Source organism: Oncorhynchus masou, chromosome 33, assembly GCF_036934945.1.
Source record: "Oncorhynchus masou masou isolate Uvic2021 chromosome 33, UVic_Omas_1.1, whole genome shotgun sequence".
NCBI lineage: Eukaryota > Metazoa > Chordata > Actinopteri > Salmoniformes > Salmonidae > Oncorhynchus > Oncorhynchus masou.
In genome coordinates, this window is record NC_088244.1 from 41,540,704 (window position 1) to 41,561,234 (window position 20,531).

The 20,531-nt window shown below is 38.4% G+C and overlaps 2 protein-coding genes and 1 long non-coding RNA gene across 3 annotated transcripts in view; 2 read left to right on the forward strand and 1 right to left on the reverse strand.

The window, feature by feature from the left end:
• Positions 1–1,633, reverse strand: part of LOC135528566 (GPI transamidase component PIG-T-like) — a 37,919-nt gene extending 36,286 nt beyond the window's left edge. Inside the window, exons 1-2 of the mRNA XM_064957739.1 lie at positions 1,043–1,633; positions 254–431 (exon numbers count right to left, since the gene is read on the reverse strand). Coding sequence (XP_064813811.1) covers positions 254–431; positions 1,043–1,586 — 722 coding nt within the window. The 5' untranslated portion in view covers positions 1,587–1,633. The remainder of the gene's footprint in view (positions 1–253; positions 432–1,042) is intronic.
• Positions 1,634–2,048: 415 nt separating this feature from the next.
• Positions 2,049–4,363, forward strand: LOC135528568 (uncharacterized). Its single transcript, XR_010453558.1, has 2 exons — positions 2,049–3,018; positions 3,425–4,363. It is a non-coding gene; the product is annotated as an uncharacterized LOC135528568 (long non-coding RNA).
• Positions 4,364–17,419: 13,056 nt separating this feature from the next.
• The window catches only part of LOC135527601 (phosphatase and actin regulator 3-like), a 57,821-nt gene continuing 54,709 nt past the window's right edge, over positions 17,420–20,531 (forward strand). Inside the window, exon 1 of the mRNA XM_064956092.1 lies at positions 17,420–17,718. Coding sequence (XP_064812164.1) covers positions 17,607–17,718 — 112 coding nt within the window. The 5' untranslated portion in view covers positions 17,420–17,606. The remainder of the gene's footprint in view (positions 17,719–20,531) is intronic.

Consider the following 20,531-nt stretch of genomic DNA (forward strand, 5'->3'; position numbering starts at 1 on the left):
CTTTCTGACAACTTATTCCATGGGACAAAATGTATGGAAGGTTTCATTCAAATCAAAAGGGGTACAGCCAAAAAGGGATTACAATCATATGAACAAGCCTAGAGCCACACATATATGTATTCATACAGCTCTAGTTGACACCAGTACCGACTAACAATGATTCAACCGATCTAAAGCTACTCCATTATCTTCTACAATAAAGAAAGTGAACTTGTAAGGATAAATAATTACACAGTATATTATATGTACTCACTCAGTGACAGTGTCCTGGAACCATACCCACAGTTCAGCACCAGGGGGCGATGGTAGGAATGGCTGGCCCCACTGCATGGTCCTCCAGTAGCCCTGAGTGAAGGAGATGTGGAGCTCACGCACAGAGAACTTTGAAATCACCTGGCCCAGCGACTTTGGGAAGAGTCGGTAGTGGGAGACTGAAAATGAACATTTGGGAGAAAACAGTGAGTTTCATAGAACACTAATATGTTGACTTGATATGTAGTTCATAAAATCCATCCTTGAGTTTAGGTGTGTGCACGTACCAGATCTAGGCCTATAATCTCCCAAAAGTGTGCACTGGACAGTGGACATACCTCATACAAATTAGGCCTAGGTCCTATGTACTGATGACAATGAATGCACAGCTAGTCAACATAGCACAGCAGCAATAAGACACCTGGTTCAACTATTCAACTTATCAAGCCCTTGACGGGTTGAATAAAATGTTTAGTGCTGGGCTGGAACAAAAGCCTGCTCTGTGAGTCTACAGGGCCATGACGAATTCAGTGGAGGCTACTGAGGGGAGGACGGCTCATAATAAATGGCTGGAACGGAGCGGAAGGAATGGCATCAAACACCTGGAAACCATGTCTTCGATACCATTTCACTTACTCTGCTCCTGCCCTTACCACGAGCCTGTCCTCCCCAATTAAGATGCCACCAACCTCCTGTGCTGGATATGCGCTGATGACTGGTGGTGTCCCTGTGTAACTACTTGATAAATTATGTGATTGACCCACACATCATATTAAACCACACTATTTACCTTTACTTCCTCGTAAGAAGTCTGTATCCCACATGGTGCGGAACTGGAAGCTGGCATAGATATCCCCAGAATGCAATGGTCTGATCACCAACTCTTCCTGAAACTGATCTTTTGCGGGCGTTGGTGGAGGGACGTCTGGGATTTGAATGGTGTCAGGGACATGGTCAGCTTCTTTGACCTCGGTAGCCTCCCATTGCCTCTCCTCTTCCGCTGCCTCTTGGGTTTGGTCTTTTGCATACGGTGCTGGACGACTGTCAAGGTTTTGCATGGTATCATGGACATGGTCAGCTTTGTTGTCGCTTGGGGCATCTGCGGGATTCGTTTCGGCCTCCCATTGCCTTTCCTCTTCAGCGGCCTGGGTTTGGTCCTCGGTTTTAGTTGATCGCAGTGACGCGCCTATATTCGCCTTCGGTGCAATATCAACGGCCACGCTTTCAGCATCTTTCACATGATTTGTGTCTTCTATGTCCGCTCTAACAAACACACATGTTAATCCACAAAGAACGAACACCAGCATAAAAATATTGCACCTGTGCGCTGCCATTTTTCCGATTGCTGAACAATCAGCGTGCCATTAGCAGCATTAAAAAAGTACTTCCGGCTCACGAAATAGCGAGATGTTTCAAAATAAAACTCCCCTACGTAATAATAGAAAGGTGTCAATAACCTGTATCTATTCATGATATATTGAAAATAATTGTCTAAAGATTAATGAAGCATATTTGTTTATATTTATGTGACATTTGCATTACATTTGGGTTTTAAACGTGTTACATTTGGGTTTTCAAATAAATGCCCAAATGAATCACTTTATATGTATCACATATTAACTTAAAGAGCAAAAACTATTATTATATATTATTATATTACTAAATTATGGGTGCCACAGTAAACGTATTTTGGGGAATACTAAGTAGGGTCTGTAGAATGTATATATTGTGTCATTTCATGGGGCCGAATAATACGGAGTGTTGCTGGCCTTTTACTGTGGTCAAACACCTTAAAATCGGTGCATGGACACTGTTTGGGGGGGGGATGCTCAAGATGGCGGCATGAGGGGGTTTAACATTTCTAGCTGAGGATCAATTTTAGGGTTTTCTCACAAGGTTTATAGTTTTAGACTGCAGATGATTTTAATTTGCACAAAAATAATTAATTAATCAAACTTTTGAAGATTTCCAACGAACAAGCTAACGTTAGTTACCGAAAAGTTTCAGCGTGTGTCGTTAAGTTAGCCTGCTAACGTCTTCATAGCTAGTAGCATGGACTCAGGACATGACCAAACTGTTGCTGAGATAATGGATGTTGAAACTTCCAAGGAGAAAAGAGGCATTGTTGAAACGCACTCAAATGCTTGCAGTGTAAAAAATGGGGATGAATGTGATTCATACCCGAATACCCCAACCAAGGAGCAACTTCCAAAGAAGCTGAGAAGTGAGCCAGCTACTACAGGACAACATCGTACGCATCGTCACGGCCAACAAAAAAAAAGAACACTAATAGTATCGTTAACCTGACGAAATCAATTGATTTCAGTGCTGAGGAAGTAAGAACTCTGAAGCAGCATTGAACATTCAGGTTGCAAAGCAAGAGAAGGAACTCACTCAAATGGAGTCAAAGGTCAACGAGAATGACCGGTATAGTCGAAGATGGAATCTTTGAATTTATGGAATAGCAGGAAAATCTGACGAGAACATCAAAGCAAGAGTGAAGGACATTTGCAGGGCAATAGTCCCTGTGCTGCCATCCTGTTAGGAGGTAACATATTATTTTATTACAATGGTTAAAATTGATTTTCATTGTGTTCCATGGTGTTATTCGCCCCCATAGTGGGGCTTTCTGGTATTTGGACTGTACGCAAACAGGAAGTAGAGAATTGTTCTGCAACCATAGAAGCAGCTAAAAACAACGCTAGGCTGCAGGTCTTTCAGTGTAGTTATTTCTTGTCACGCTTCAGCCTTGGAAAATATTTGTTTGTAAGTTCGATTCAAGCATTTAGCTAATGATGATAATCTTGTTATTGATAGAGTTGCTTACTCAATGTTGGTTGGTTGCATTTACTCACACAAATTGCAATGCCTTTCATGTATGCCGTTAGCTGTATTGCTTTGCTCGTGCGTCATGCATACTGTAGGTTTGTTACTGTTTCTAGTGTAATATGCTTTGTTATTCTACATAGATGGTTGTACATTATTAGAGTAATGAAAGGAGTTAGCCAATTACCATATGAGTAACAATTGGCTATATGTTTTGGCGTCATGCCAGATGCATGGTACCTTAGCACGTGCTTTTTATTCATGCAATTTCAAATGTATAATGTACAGCTGCAAGTATGTCGGTGTGAATTGAATACTAAAGTATATTCTTTTCTGTATTTTGCAGTTTCACAACATAAACGTTTTCAATATATTCATTCAAGAAAAGTCACGCCTTCAGAGTTTTATTGAAGACTTAGTTGTTGGAAACGCAATTCAAGGGCAGAATAGTCCCGGAGGAGGAGCGAAATGTTGTTGCAGGTTCTCTGGATGTAGTACAATGCCTGGGTAGGCTGAGAGATGGGGAAAACCAGCCACCACGACCAGTGATCATGAGATTCATCTGTAGGACAGCCAGGGATATGACATGGAAAAAGTGCAAAGAAAAATGGCTATTTTAAAAATAACAACCTGAGGTTCAAAGAGGATCTGACAGCATTTAATAAAGAAGCTCGGAATCATCTGTGGCCGATGATTGAGAGAGCAAGGAAGGAAGGGAAAAGTGCATACTTTGATGGGAGCTAAGGCTTTTTGTTAATGGAAGGGGAATTCACACTGACACCTAGTTTGTTGACTGCTGGATTTATCAAGTGAGTTGTGCAGGACTGAGTTTTATTTGCATCTAAGAAAACTTTATATTTCTTGAGGAAAGAGCATTGTTTGTGTGAGCCAAACTTTTTTTATATATATATATTTTTAATGGCAGGGATATTCGCACTGACACTTAATGTTAGCTTGATGGGTATTTGTTTTACCAATCTATGGTACAATGTTATTTGCAATTTTATTTAAATAATATATATATATTTAGGTCAACCACTTGCGTGGTGCAAAGGACTGTTTTGATTTGCAACTAGTAAGAACTTTTCTTTTTGTGAGAACCCGATTCATGTGAACGTATACAAGTTTAATATTCTTCATATAGTCACTGTGATATTAAATGTCAATTTCTGTTTTTTCTATTAATGCCAGGGGAATCTGTAATATTTTGAAAAGGAAATCTTTATTTTTGTATTGTAAGAGTGCTGACTTTTATTTCATTCAAGAAACTCATGCCTGTTCCACAGATACTGCGTTTTGGATGTGTCAATGGGGGGGTGATATTTGGTTTTCATTTGGTACTAATCGGTCAGCAGGTATCGCTATTTTGAAAGGCAACTTTAAGGGTCATATATTGGGTCATGAAGCAGATAATACAGGGTGATGGATTATACTATTGGTAGATGTAAACCACGTTCAATTCATTGTTGGAAATATTTATGCTTCCAGTAAGTCAAGTAACTATATTTTATTTAGAGACATTGAGAGGAAAATAAGTACAATTATGTCTAAATTTCCATTGGCCAAAGTAATATGGGGTTGAGATTTTAATACAGTATTACATGATAATCTAGATAGATGGCCCCCTAAGGATAGCAATTCTGTTTGTGAGATAAGGAATATATGTCCAAGGTTAGGTGTTCTAGATATTTGGAGACATAAGAATCCAGATAAGATTGTTTACATGGAGTACCAAAGATTTATCTATACAATCCTGTATTGATTTTTGGCTGATATCTGAAGATATGGCTGACAAGGTTGATACAGTCTCAATTGAATCATTGATTTTAACTAGACCACAAAGGGATCTCAATAAAGATATATATGCATTGTTTGTTAACAAAAACCGTTGGTAAAGGTTACTGGAAAATGAACAAGACACTACTAGAGAATGAAGTATTTAAGAAGGAAGTAGCAGGAATTATTGATAAATACTGGACTTGTGCTTGTGTTATGAATACGTTTGGAAGTTACTGGGAGCTAATGAAATTTTGGCTATTTTAATGGGGAAAGAAATTGAGAGAGAAAGAATGACATCATAAAGGGAATAATGGATTATACTAAAAAAAACTGAACTAACTAATCAGGATTTACTGGAGCTATCATCATTGCAAATCCAGTTAGACTATCTATGAGGAAAGGGCCTGGGGAGCGTTTGTAAGATCAAGATGAAAATGTATGGAAGAGGAAGAGAGAAATACAAAATATTTTCTTAATTTAGAAAAAATAGCGGGCGAAAAGAATTCCATATGTAAATTAATGATTAATAATATTCCCAAGAAATCTCTCAGCATGTTGCCCAGTTTTACCAGTCAACTTCCAATATAGATATTTTTTTAGACAATGTAGCAAACATTGCTAAAAAGATGATGATTTCAGGGATTTTTGTGATGACTTATCTGAAATTGAGATAAAAGACTGTATTAAGAGCCTTAAGGACAATAGGTCCCCTGGAAACTATGGTTTAATAAGCAAGTTTTATAAAGCATTCAATGATAAATTGATTCCTTTCATTCTTGCTATGTTTCAAGAATCAATAGAAAAAGGTGAGTTACCAGCTTCCTTAAAGCAAGGTGGAATTACTTTGATTCCCAAACCTAATAAGGATACTCTTTATATAGACAACTGGAGACCCATTAGCCTGTTGAATAATGATGGGAAATTATTTTCCCTTGTATTTGCTGAGGTTGAAACCAGGCTTGCATCATATAATTGATGAAGAACAATCTGGTTTTATGCATGGTCTACACATTAGTAATAACATTAGGTTGTTCTTAGATATGATTGACTATAATGACCTCATCCTTGATGATAGTTTTCTTATGTTTGTTGATTTTTATTAAGCTTTTGACACTGTAGAACACAAGTTTATTTTCAAAGCAAAATGTTTTTGGGGGTTTGGTGACTTTTTTGAAAGTCAACTTTATATAGTGGTTGTACTAGCTCTGGAAAATTAGCTCACGGGACATCCCAAAGATTTGATATTGGCCGTGGCATTAGGCAGGGCTGCCCAATTAGTCAATTTTTATTGGTTACTCAAATTATGTCTCTTCATATCAAGAAAGGGAATTTTCAAGGTGTTTCAGCACTTGGCAATGAATTTAAATAAACTATGTCAACTGGCTGCTGATACCACCATATTTTTGAGAGATAGGAATGCGGTTTCTAAAGCAGTTTCATGTATTGAAGACTTCCTTAGTTTTGGGTTTTAACATTTATATCAAAAAGTCAGTTTTATTTCCACTCAAGGATTGTGTTTTACAGGAAGTATATGGTATCGCAATTAAAGATACGGTTACTTATCTTGAAATAGTTATATGCAAGGATGAAAAACAAAGGAGTGAATTAAACTTGAACCCCATTATTGAGAAAACAAATAAGAAATTGAATCTCTGGTTGATTCGAGATATTTCATTATATGGTCGGGTTTTATTGTCCAAAGCTGAAGGGTTATCCAGATCGGTTTATGTGTCTGTATCACTTGACTTACCCCCTAAAATTGTAAAGGACTTAGATAAGATTCTTTAGAATTTTATTTTGAGGAACAAGCCTCACTATCTACGAAAATATATTCTCACTAATACCCAAGAACACGGAGGTCTCGAGGTTTTAGATTTCAATACTCTAAATAATACTATTAAAATAAATTGGAATCTGAAGTATGTTAAGAACCAGAACAGTATTTGGAATGTCTTCCCTAGGTATGTATTTGACTCTGGTGGTGGTTTAGAATTTTTGCTTCGATGTAATTTTGATGTTGATAAAATCCCAGTAAAGTTGGCCATATTCCATAAGCAGGCAATTTTAGCTTGGATGTTAGCGTATAAACACAATTTTTACTCTCACAGATACTTTATATGGAACAACAAAGATATACGATTTAAAAATAACTTTTTTTTTCGTAACTGGTTTGAGAATAAAATTATTTTGGGTGGTCAGTTACTGAATAAGGATGGATATCTACTCTCATATGGGGAATTTCTTGATAAGTTTAAACCCCAAAAGAATATGCAATTGTTTTAGATGTGATTCCAAGGGGGGTTGTATCTCTTTTAAATTCCTCTGTGGTTGCTGTAAGTAACAGATTTACATTAAAATATATTAATTGGCAATATTAACATCAAAGATAAATGTAGTAATAAACAGATTAGGAAGTTTGTGATACGACTATTCCCCCAGCAAGATTATTTTGATCAAATATCTATGGTGATATACAGGGAGGGAAAACATGGAAAATTGCTAACAAATATTGTATCAGTAACATAGTAAAGGACGTAGAATGTATCCTGTGAAACATGTTTTGGAAAGATTCAAGCTAAATATTGACTAACTGATTTCTGTGGAATGGAGAAGGAGACCATTTGTTTTGCCTGTATTTATAGTAGATTTTTTTGGGATTGACATACAGAATTTTGTTACAGGACAGGTTGTATTCTAATGGTTTTGATATGATTTATTTCAGAAATTCTGGCATAGATAAAGATGTAGTATATTTAATTAAACTGCTTATAATACTAGGTAAATTTCATATTCACAAATGTAAATGGTCTAATTCAAAACCAAACTTTTTTCACTTTATAAATGAACATAAACAATATGGCACTAATTTTACTGAAATGAAAAACAAAAAGGCAATTAAAACTTATATTTTTAATGAATATGATTTGTTTGTTTAGGATTGCTGGCAATGTAAATAGTTTGTATGTATGATTGTTTGCATGTGACTATTCCTCTTTGGTTTGTTGATATTTGTTAATAAAAACGTTTAAAAAGACACAATTTTGTACAAATATACCACCGTACAGGAATTTATTTTTATTTTTGCCGATACAAATGTGGGGTAGGGAGTACTCAGTAAGGTCTGTAGATTCTATATACAGTGCATTCGGGAAACATTCAGACCTATTCAGTTTTTGTTACTTTACAGCCTTATTCTAAAATGGATGAGAGTTTTTTTCCCTAACCAATCTACACACACAATACCCCGTAATGACAAAGAAAAAACATGTTTGTAGAAATTTTTGCAAATGTATTAAAAATGAAAATATAACATTTACAGTTGAAGTCCAAAGTTTACATACACCTTAGCTAAATACTGTACATTTAAACTGTACATTTAAACTTTTTCACAATTCCTGACATTTAATCCTACTAAAAATTCCCTGTTTTAGGTCAGTTAGGATCACCACTTTATTTTAAGAACGTGAAATGTCAGAATAATAAGAGTGGTTTATTTCAGCTTTTATTTCTTTCATCACATTCCCAGTGGGTCAGAAGTTGCCATACACTCAATTAGTATTTGTTAGCATTGCCTTTAAATTGTTTAACTTGGGTCAAATGTTTTGGGTAGCCTTCCACAAGCTTCCCACAATAAGTTGGGTGAATTTTGGCCCATTCCTCCTGACAGAGCTAGTGTAACTGAGTCAGGTTTGTTAGGCCTCCTTGCTCGCACATGCCTTTTTCAGTTCTGCCCACAAATGTTCTATAGGATTGAGGTCAGGGCTTTGTGATGGCCACTCCAATACATTGACTTTGTTGTCCTTAAGCCATGTTGCCACAACTTTGGATGTATGCTTGTGGTCATTGTACATTTGGAAGACCCATTTGCGACCAAGATGTTGCTTCAATATATATCCACATATTTTCCTCCCTCGTGATGCCATCTATTTTGTGAATTGCACCAGTCCCTCCTGCAGCAAAGCACCCCCACAACATGATGCTGCCACCCCCGTGCTTCACAGTTGGGATGGTGTTCATCGACTTGCAAGCATCCCCTTTTTCCTCAAAACATAACGATGGTCATTTTGGCTAAACAGTTCTATTTTTGTTTCATCAGACCAGAGGATATTTCTCCAAAAAGTATGATCTTTGTCCCCATGCAAAACGTAGTCTGGCTTTTTTATGGCGGTTTTGGAGCAGTGGCTTCTTCCTTGCTGAGTGGCCTTTCAGGTTATGTCGATTTAGGACTTGTTTTACTGTCGATATAGATACTTTTGTACCTGTTTCCTCCAGCATCTTCACAAGGTCCTTTGCTGTTGTTTTGGGATTGATTTGCACATTTCGCACCAAAGTAAGTTCATCTCTAGGAGACAGAACTCGTTTCCTTCCAGAGCGGTATGACGGCTGCGTGGTCCAATGGTGTTTATACTTGCATACTATTGTTTGCATGCTATTGTTTGTACTTGCATACTATTGTTTGTGGCACCTTCAGGCGTTTGGAAATTGCTCCCAAGGATGAACCAGACTTGTGGAGGTCTACAATGTTTTTCCTGAGGTCTTGGCTGATTTCTTTAGATTTTCCTATGGTGTCAAGCAAAGAGACACTGAGTTTGAAGATAGGCCTTGAAATACATCCACAGGTACACCTCCAATTGACTCAAATGATGTCAATTAGCTTATCAGAAGCTTCTAAAGCCATGACATCATTTTCTAGAATTTCTCAAGCTGTTTAAAGGTACAGTCAACTTTGTGTATGTGAACTTCTGACCCACTGGAATTGTGATGCAGTGAACTATATCTGTCTGTAAACAATTGTTGTAAAAATTACTTGTGTCATGCACAAAGTAGATGTCCTAACCAACTTGCCAAAACTATACTTGGTTAACAAGAAATTTGTGGAGTGGTTGAAAAACAAGTTTTAATGACTCCAACCTAAGTGTATGTAAACTTCTGACTTCAACTGTACATAAGTATTCAGGCCCTTTACCTCAATACTTTGTTGAAGCAGATTTGGCAGCGATTACAGTCTCGAAGTCTTGGGTATGACGCTAGAATAGTTTTCTCTTTTGGTCAACGGCTTAGTTTATGTTTTTGCTTTGATACGCTGGTGTTTCAGCATTGGACATTCCATGTACTTTTCCACTAACCCTACCACCCCTCCCCTAATTAGAGTAAACTAATGAACAACAACACTAAGGATTCTACTTCCAGCTCATACATACTATATGCATTTTACGGACACAGCTATTGAAAAACAGATTTTCTTTTGTTTGTTTTTACTCCCATCCTTCTGCTACCCTCAACCCCTCCCATCTATTTCTGAAGACCATCCAGTTTGATTTATTTTTGCCATATATTTTTAACTGTGCTGTTTCACAAGTTCTGAACCTATATATATGTTATGGACACAGTATATTTTACATGAGTTACCTTGTTATTAGTCCCACCCTGCATTTTGGCTGAGCGGCCAGCTCTAGAAGAGTCTTGGTGGTTCCAAACTTATTACATTTAAGAATGATGGAGGCCACTGTGTTCTTGGCTCCTTCAATGCTGCAGAAATGTTTTGGTTCCCTTCCCCAGATCTGTGCCTTGACACAATCCTGTCTCGGAGCACTTCGGACAATTCCTTCGACCTCATGGCTTGGTTTTTGCTCTGACATGCATTGTCAACTGTGGGACCTTATATAGACAGGTGTGTGCCTTTCCACATGTTCAAACAAATTAATTCACCACAGGTGGACTCCAATCAAGTTGTAGAAACGTTTCAAGGATGATCAATGGAAACATGATGCACCTGAGCACAATTTCGAGTCTCACAGCAAAGGGTCTGAATACTTATGGAAATAAGGTATTTCTGTTTTATTTTTAGTAAATTTGCAAAAATTTCTAAACCTGTTTTTGCTTTGTTGTTATAGGGTATTGTGTGTAGACTGATGAGGTGGGAAACATATGTAATACATTTTAAAATAAGGCTGTAACGTAACAAAATGTGGAAAAGGGTCTGAATACTTTTCGAATGCACTGTATGGTGTTATTCCATGGTGGACTGAGGTCTGCAGTACGTGCCCGGCAACACTTTCTATTCCACCCACTCCATTGGTCCCAATACAATACAAATAGGCCCATAAATTCCATATTGGCTTACAGAGAGAGAACTAATCTAGGTGCCAAAGTGAAATGCATGTATGTGCTGCCCCTCATCCCTGATTCTCTGCTGGGCGCGCAGTAGCAAGTGACCTTATATTTAGTGTGGTCTCAGTCAAATGATCCATAGCCTATACTAGGCAATATAGGCCTAGGCTATATGAAGTGCATGCTTGGAGAAGCACAGGGAAAAGGTATATTTCTAAGAAAATGTACTTCCTTCCCAAGTTTTGCACTGCTGGAATTATGTAAATAAAACTGGCTATACTTCATTACACACTGGCTGGATATCCCAATCCTAAACCCTGACCTGCCCTGCTCTTGCTGATGTCAACCTTTTCGTGCTGCCTAACCAATGGCTGTGCTGTGTATGGTGGCACTTCAGGAGGTGAATCAAAGACTCCTTCCGAAAATCATTTTTGATTTGTAAAAAATATCCTTGCAAAAGTATTCACCCCCCTTTTTCTTATTTTGTTACGTTACAACATGTAATTTAAATAGATTTTGAGGGGGATTTCATGTAATGGACATACACAAAATAGTCCAAATTGGTAAAGTCAAATGAAAAAAATTACTTGTTTTAAAAAACTCTAAAAAATAAAAAATTAATGGAAAGTGGTGCATGCATATGTATTCACCCCCTTTGCTATGAAGCCCCTAAATAAGATTTAGTGCAACCAATTACCTTCAGAAGTCACATAATTAGTTAGATTGCACACAGGTGGACTTTATTTAAGAGTCACATGATCTGTCACATGATCTTAGCATATACCTGTTCTGAAAGTCCCCAGAGACTGCATTACCACCAAGCAAGCGGCACCATGAAGACCAAGGAGCTATCCCAACAGGTCAGGGATAAAGTTGTGGAGAAGTACAGATCAGGGTTGAGTTATTAAAAAATATCAGAAACTTTGAACATCCCACGGAGCACCATTAAATCCATTATTAAAAAATAGAAAGAATATGGCACCACAACAAACCTGCAAAGAGAGGGCCGCCCACCAAAGCTCACGGACCAGGCAAGGAGGGCATTAATCAGAGAGGCAATAAAGAGACCAAGATAACCCTGAAGGAGCTGCAAAGCTCCACAGCGGAGATTGGAGTATCTGTCCATAGGACCACTTTAAGCCGTACACTCCACAGAGCTGGGCTTTACAGAAGAGTGCCCAGAAAACAATCCATTGCTTAAAGAAAAAAGCAAACATGTTTGGTGTTCGTCAAAAGGCATGTGGAAGACTCCCCAAACATATGGAAGAAGGTGCTCTGGTTAGATGAGACTAAAATGGAACTTTTTGGCCATCAAGGAAAATGCTATGCCTGGCGCAAACCCAACACCTCTCATCACCCCAAGAACACCATCCCACAGGGAAGCATGGTGGTGGCAGCATCATGCTGTGGGGATGTTTTTAATCGTCAGGGACTGGGAAACTGGTCAGAAATGAAGGAATGATGGATGGCGCTAAATACAGGGAAATTCTTGAGAGAAACCTGTTTCAGTCTTCCAGAGATTTGTGACTGGGATGGCAGTTCACCTTCCAGCAGGACAATGACCCTAAGCATACTGCCAAAGCAACACTCCAGTGGTTTAAGGGGAAACATTTAAATGTCTTGGAATGGCATAGTCAAAGCCCAGACCTCAATCCAATTGAGAATCTGTGGTATGACTTAAAGATTGCTGAACACCAGCTGAACCCATCCAACTTGAAGGAGCTGGATCAGTTTTGCCTTGAAGAATGGGCAAAGATTCCAGTGGCTAGATGTGCCAAACTGATAGAGACATTCAGCTGTCATTGCTGAAAAATGTGGCTCTACAAAGTACTGACTTTGGGGGGATTAATAGTTATGCACGCTCAAGTTTTCTTTTCTTTTTTGTCTTATTTCTTGTTTGTTTCACAATAACAAATATTTTGCATTTTCAGGTATGTTGTGTAAATCAAATGACACAACCCCCCAAAAATCCATTTTAATTCCAGATTGTAAGGCCACAAAATAGGAACAATGCCAAGGGGGGTGAATACTTTTGCAAGCCATTGTATCTGTGGAGGGACTGGTAGAGGGTGGACCTAGTGCTATAGTAGGAGTTGACTGTACTGATGGTAACGCAGTTGTCTGGTGATGGAGTTAACTATAGAGTTGACCCTACTGATAAATGCACATATCAGAATAATTTGACACAACAGATGATAAATAAAAATGCTGTTGAACCACCAAATCTGAAACATAAATTGTATGGGAGTGGCAGGGATGCTGCGGAGGATCAGAAAGTTAAGAATCACAAAAAATGTGGAAAAAATAAAATAAATGTTTGGATTACCATGCTATTTCAATGGCAATACATTCTGTTATACAGCAAAATGAAAAATGTGATTTCCAATTTTAGGAGGAAGTTGCCAAAAAAGTTTGTTATATCTGGAGTACTTCTCCTGTCTTATCCGGTGTCCTGTGTGAATTTAAGTATGCTCTCTAATTCTCTCTTTCTCTCGGGAGGACCTGAGCCCTAGGACCATACCTCAGGACTACCTGGCATGATGATTCCTTGCTGTCCCCAGTCCACCTGGCCGTGCTGCTGCTCCAAGTGTCAACTGTTCTGCCTGTGATTGTTATTATTTGAGCATCTTGGCCATGTTCTGTTATAATCTCCACCCGGCACAGCCAGAAGAGGACTGGCCACCCCTCATAACCTGGTTCCTCTCTAGGTTTCTTCCTCGGTTTTGTCCTTTCTAGGGAGTTATTCCTAGCCACCGTGCTTTTACACCTGCATTGCTTGCTGTTTTGGGTTTTAGGCTGGGTTTCAGTACAACACTTTGAGATATCAGCTGATGCTATATAAATACATTTGATTTGATTTGATGATTGGAGGATTTATGATTACCACCTAATAGTGTGTTTCCCTTGACTTGTGACAAATGGGACAGGGTCCATTCAGAAAGATTTGGTAAGTAATTTAGGGGGGGAAAAATCATTGGTAGGCCTATTTGCACCTCTGAGAAAAATGTGGTCCAGAAAAGTTAATCTGCAGCCTCTGCTTTTTAAAAAACAGTAGCGGTTGTGATGTTTATGTGTGCTTGTTCTCTAAAGTAGTCTTGTGAGCGGGCAATGTGAGTAAAAATTTTCACAATGGCTTTCAATACTATATTTTGCTTGAGTTATTGGAGATTAAATGACTTAGTTGAAAGAAGTTCAGGTTTTAAGCTTGAATGATACAGCAGACTGATGAAATTAAGCTATATGCTTAATAATTAAATTATGTTTGAATATACATTTGTTATTTATTTCATGTAGTGGTGAGCACCAAAATCAATAATTTTATATTTAATTTTACCTTTATTCAACCAGGCAAGTCAGTTAAGAACACATTCTTATTTTCAACGGCGGCCTGGGAACAGTGGGTTAACTGCCTGTTCAGGGGCAGAACGACAGATTTGTACCTTGTCAGCTCGGGGGTTTGAACTCGCAACCTTCCGGTTACTAGTCCAAAGCTCTAACCACTAGGCTACCCTGCAGCCCCATAAAATATTGGTATCGTTTTATACTGTTGTGAGCAAGGCATATTGGTTTATTCTTACTGTTAACCTACACTATTCTGTAAAAAAAGCATACATGACTATTCCTGTATGCACAAAACCCTCCCGCAGACCTTCTCACAGGCTGCCTAGCATGCTTAAAAGTGCTAAAACTAAAACAGGCTGTTTAGCGTGCTTAATTGCCTGATGATGGGCCATTAATTGTTGATGGGCTTTCCATTGTATTAACACTAGTTGGATAGGTTTATACCACATTCATACAGTTGCAATGTATTTTCTCCGAACTGATATATCAAATTCTAATAAAAAAATGCAACTGATATTGACATAGATTTTCCATATGAAACAAAATGGTACATCACTAATTTAATGAATGAGGGATTGAAACAAATGAATCTATCATAAAGGGTGTTAGACCATAAATTTCAACTGACACATTTAAGAAAATTGGTGACTGTAGTGAATGTACCTATAGCCTGGTTGATATTCATTACATTTACATTTTAAATAAATACGATTTTTGTTTAGACTATAAAGTTTGCCTCGTGTGTTTGATTTTGAGTGTTGATAGTTTAGTGTGTATATAAGCATTGACTACTACGTGGATAGCACCGGTTAATTTGGAGGTGGTTTCTACAGACCATATTGAGTTTTTTGTCTGGGTATGATATTTGTGCCTCTAACTTTCTCACTCATCATTATTAACGATTCATTCAGGACAATCCGTAATCATGGTAGCATCCCCATGAATGTAGACGTGTTTAGAAACATATTTTATTCTTATTTACAATTAAAGTAACTTCAAAATGACACAATATATGATTTACCATTTGTTTATATTGGGCACAAATAAACTGAAACGCAACCAAAACAAATAGCAAATGCATGCAACAAGTTTGTAGAGTAACAAGCTTGATGTAATCATTGCGTGCTAGGAATATGGGGCCAATATGGGACCAAATACTAAACTTTAGACTACTTTAATACACATATAATTGAATTTGTCCCAATCTTTTTGGTCCCCTAAAATGGTGGGACTATGTACAAAAAGTGCTGTAATTTCTAAATGGTTCACCAAATATGGATGAAAATACCCTCAAATGAAGGCTGACAGTCTGCATATTAACCTCATAGTGATTGTATCATTTCAAATCCAACGTGCTGGGATACTGAGCCAAAACAACACAAAATGTGCCACTGCCCCAATACTTTTGCAGCTCACTGTATATATATTCTACAGACCCTAGTGAGTAATCCTATACATAGCTGTCTCTCTATAAACCAATATGTAATACAGTGATTTGAATTGTGGCCAATGTAATGGGCGGAGTAAAAGACCAGCAACACTCTGTATTATTCCGTGCCCCATGAAATGACACCATACATACATTCTCCAGACCCTACTCTACTTCCCAACCCCACTTTTACATCAGCCCATAGAATAGTTTTTTCTCAGTAAGACAATATGTTCATTTAGATTTTCACCATATGTAGTTTTAATTTTGTATCATTATTTTAACATCATGCACTATTATTGATTTCGTACCATACGCATAGCGTTTTACCGCAGTCTTTTATTTTGAAGAAAAAGCAGAAAAGCAGAAGTCTTAATGTTGCTGCAGTAACGCTAATACGGAAGACAGTACAGTATGTTCTAATACCAGACAGGCAGAGAAAGAGTGGTCCAACTAGGCGGAAAATCTGTCGCCCTCCAACAGTATTTTCGTAAACCAATCACAGTCATTTGATATGGAGGTCAAGAGTTTCGAATTTGGTCAACAACAAAAAACGAATGACTTATTTGCTGCGTGAGGTTTATTTGACTGAATAAAAGTTTCGTAATGCTTAAGTTGTTCAGAGTGTACTGATATAAGTAAGACACGTGACATCCCGGCAAGAGAAAAACACTTTATATAGAGTTCTCGAGATGGCTATGCATATTCATGCATGAGGCTAGCGGCGTAGTCTCTCTCTCGCCATTCATTGAATTTACAGGCCGTTGACGTCACAAACTTCATCAACTATTCAAAAATATTTACAACAATGAGATGTATCCACCAATCCAAAGAAAGGATAGGCGGGAGCTAGACAGCCCCCCGCGACACTTTGTGGACAACGACTCCGATTTGTTAGGGCGGAGACACGTGTATCTTGTCAGTATATCCAAAATCTCTGCAACGGCAACTACTTCCTCATCGCCGCATCATAGCACGGTTGACCAATAGGATGAAAGTACTTCCAATGGACAATCATCAAGGCGCAAAATATGCGCATAAGGTCGAAAATGGCTTTGCTTGGTACCATATATTTTCAAGTATTATTAATTGTTTGAGCAATTGAACCTAACATAATTACATTTGGAATATAATATAATAATGTATGTTTTTTTCATAGCCTATACAGTCGTTGAGCAGGAGGCTTAGGCTACATTGTCGTTTCTCAAGATATCAAAGCCAATGTTAGACATTTCTGCCTATTACGCTCTCTACTATATCAATAGGCCTACTGATCTCCCTTCAGCCAATACCACTAGGCATATGCAGCAGTTGTCTCTGAATCATTCATAAATGCATTACATTGAAATATTGGGATACATTGCATTATTTTTTTTTAACAATTCAAAACTAATAACGTTAGTCCTGAGATTTATTCAATGAACCAATTTCACCACGTGTTGATGTTCTGCTCTATACAACCTCATCACCATCCATATAGACCAAACCAGCACCATAAATCAGTAGGCTACATTAATACATTCAGATTGTGTAAGTAGGCGGCCTGGCCTAAATTTGTGTCGCCGGCTACAATGTTGCGAGGAACAATCAGGCCGTAGTGACATATAGACCGGCACATCCGTATCACCCCTCCCACGCCCACACGAGCGCGCACAGACACACACGCGCGCTTCAACCGTTCTTATTATACTTCAGTGGCTCCAACATACTAGGAATTTCTGCTCAGCACCCATGGCTCCCCATTAGATGCTCAAAGCGGCTGTTGTCAGAACGAATTATATCTGCACTACTGCTGCTTACTTCTGACCTTGCCTGCCTCTGGTAGGGTTTTGAATATTTGATTCAGTATTCATGTGCTCTATCCCCAATGGCTACATCCGATGGAAATGGAATAGATGGCTGTCTTCTGCATAGAGGCAGATCTCAAAGTGACCCAAACCTACTCACAGAGTCCGGCATCGATCTAGTCCACAGCACAGGTAAGATACATGTTTATTTTTGTCTGGATATTCAAACGTTATAGACTAATGTATTGGCGTTTTATTATTTTCATCGTTTTGGCGATAGGCTACAGTAGTCTCCTAAAGCCATCCCCAATTGCTAAATGGGATTTGAGGACCATATCAGAATAATAAGCACTCCACGCTTCCATTTGACAGAAAACACAATAAAAAAGATTCGCAGACAATTGGTAGGAAAATATCATGACGCGTTTGCCATTTTCCTCCAGTTCTATTTAAATGAATGGATGCTCTCCCAAAATAAGCTGGTTGTTCGTGAAATGCTATGTGGTTTTGCAGTAAATGTGAAGATTATAAATTAACTTGAGCCTATAATGCGAAGCCTATTGTACACAAACCCATAATATTTCAGACATCATTGCATCAATTTAAATACATTTATATATAGGCCCAATAAGATTGGACGCAAAGATGACATAGGCTACAGTGAAGAAAGCTCATTGTGTGGTCCATCATTTTAGGCGAAATGTCTAGACACATTTTTTCGTCGCTAGGTTATATTAGGATTCAATGTTACATTGAGCGCACAGACACTGACATTGAGCAGACACATTTATAATGATTATTTGAGCAATTTCGTTCTGCATGGTTTCGGTGGTAGCATATATTGGACCTTCATTCAATGGACCCTTGCCTATCCCGACTCGGCCACTGCGCTTGGCAGCATCAATTGGATCCCATGTTGAGGTTGAGCTGATCAAACAGTCCTATGATCAATGACCCAGCGTTCCACGTGATGTATAGGATCAAAGACTTCGACGTCAGTGCTGCCCTACATATAGAAAAACATCAATTCCCTATGGTGTGGACCATGCAGGTGTGCACAGAGCACCAAGAGCAATCATAGGCTATTCCCCTTTAAGTTAAAGACCTCTCAGCTGTTCTCACTTATATGGGTGATCTTACCCTTCATAAATAAACAGGCCCTCCCTGCCTAGAAGCATGTTATTTACCAACCAAGCATTTTTATTCTCAAGTGCTTTTAGGCATAGTCTGCAAGCTTAATGGCATTTTGTTATAATATCTATTTTAAACAGTTTAATAAAGTATTTTATTGGACAGCTATTAAGTGTTGGTGCCAGGCTGTATCTGTTTAGGAAGACAGTATGTTTATGGCATATTCATGGCTAAATTGAGCAGGTTCTTGACCTTTTACTGTTCCCTCTCCCTTTCTAACACGCACACACGCACGCACACACACACACACACACACACACACACACACACACACACACACACACACACACACACACACACACACACACACACACACACACACACACCGTCATTGTAAATAAGAATTTGTTCTTAACTGACTTGCTGAGTTGAATAAAGGTTAAAAAAAAGCCCGCTACATTGCCTTTAAAAAGTATTCATACTCCTTGACCTATTCCAAATTTAGTTGTGTTACAGCCTGAATTCAAAATGGGTTAAAGTGATTATTTTCCCCATTCATCTACAGACAATACCCCATAATGACAAAGTGAAAACATGTTATTTGAAATGTTTGCAAATTTATTGAAAATGAATTACAGAAACATCTCATTTACATAAGTATTCACACCCCTGAGTCAATACTTTGTAGAAGCGCCATTGGCAGTGATTACAGTTGTGAGTCTTTCTGGGTAAGTCTCTAAGAGCTTTTCACACCTGGATTGTGCAACATTTGCCCCAATTTTTTCACAATTCTTCAAGCTCTGTCAAATTGGTTGTTGATCATTGCTAGATAACCATTTTCAGGTCTTGCCATAGATTTTTAAATAGATTTAAGTCAAAAACTGTAACTCGACCACTCAGGATCGTTGGTAAGCAACTCCAGTGTAGATTTGGCCCTTGTGTTTTAGGTTATTGTCCTGAAGCATTGAAGCAGTGGCTATGATAACCGTGTCTTATACTTGAATGTGCCTACACATGTAGCCTGCACCCATTCACAGGGCACTGCTAATGGACTATACCGTAAATACAGTTCTGTGGCATTCAAGAGAGCAATAGCGGTGTCTGGTGACCTAAAGTACACATTGTCCGTCCTCAGTGTATCATCACTGTGTGAGCGTCGCGGCTCACAGTCTTTGCCAAAGGATTACTAAGCCTTTTACACAGTGGCCTTTGCAGCTGGAGAGAGAGAGAGAGAGGGAGAGGGAGAGGAGAGAGAGAGAGAGAGAGAGAGAGAGAGTATTAGTTGTAGAACGTTCAAGGCCATTTTTACCCTCCATCCTTGTTGGGGCAATGCACTGTACCACTAAGTTAGTATTATTTCAAGGGCTGATTTGCAGTTAAAGTACTATGGGTTATATGAAATATTAGTCTGAGGTGTTGTTGCCAGGACAGGATGTTACTTTGGGGGGGTTTGCACCCCGCTTAAAGACCTTTAGGGAAAACACTGCAGGGTCTTATATTCCAGTTGGAATGTGTATGTAACACTAGCCATTGTTGTGAACAAACCTACACGGTAATGCAGGGCTCTACACTAAATTTTTCAGTTAGTGGCACCAGCAAATAATTTGGTTGCACCAATTTTTTTAATAATTTATAATGACCTGGCCTGTGTCCCATAATATAACCGTATTCCATACAGAACAAGGCTAATAATGACTAGCCATATTTGAAATAAGCAACATTGGATGTTCTAAGTCCTCAACAATGCTTAAACCACATCTGGGGACAAATCTTGGGCAATTCTCTGGGAAAAATCTGAGAAATGTAGATTTTTTTCTGTAGTTGGCCTTTAACTCAGGTAAGCACCAGCGTTAGTTGTGTTTGGCTAGCAGTGT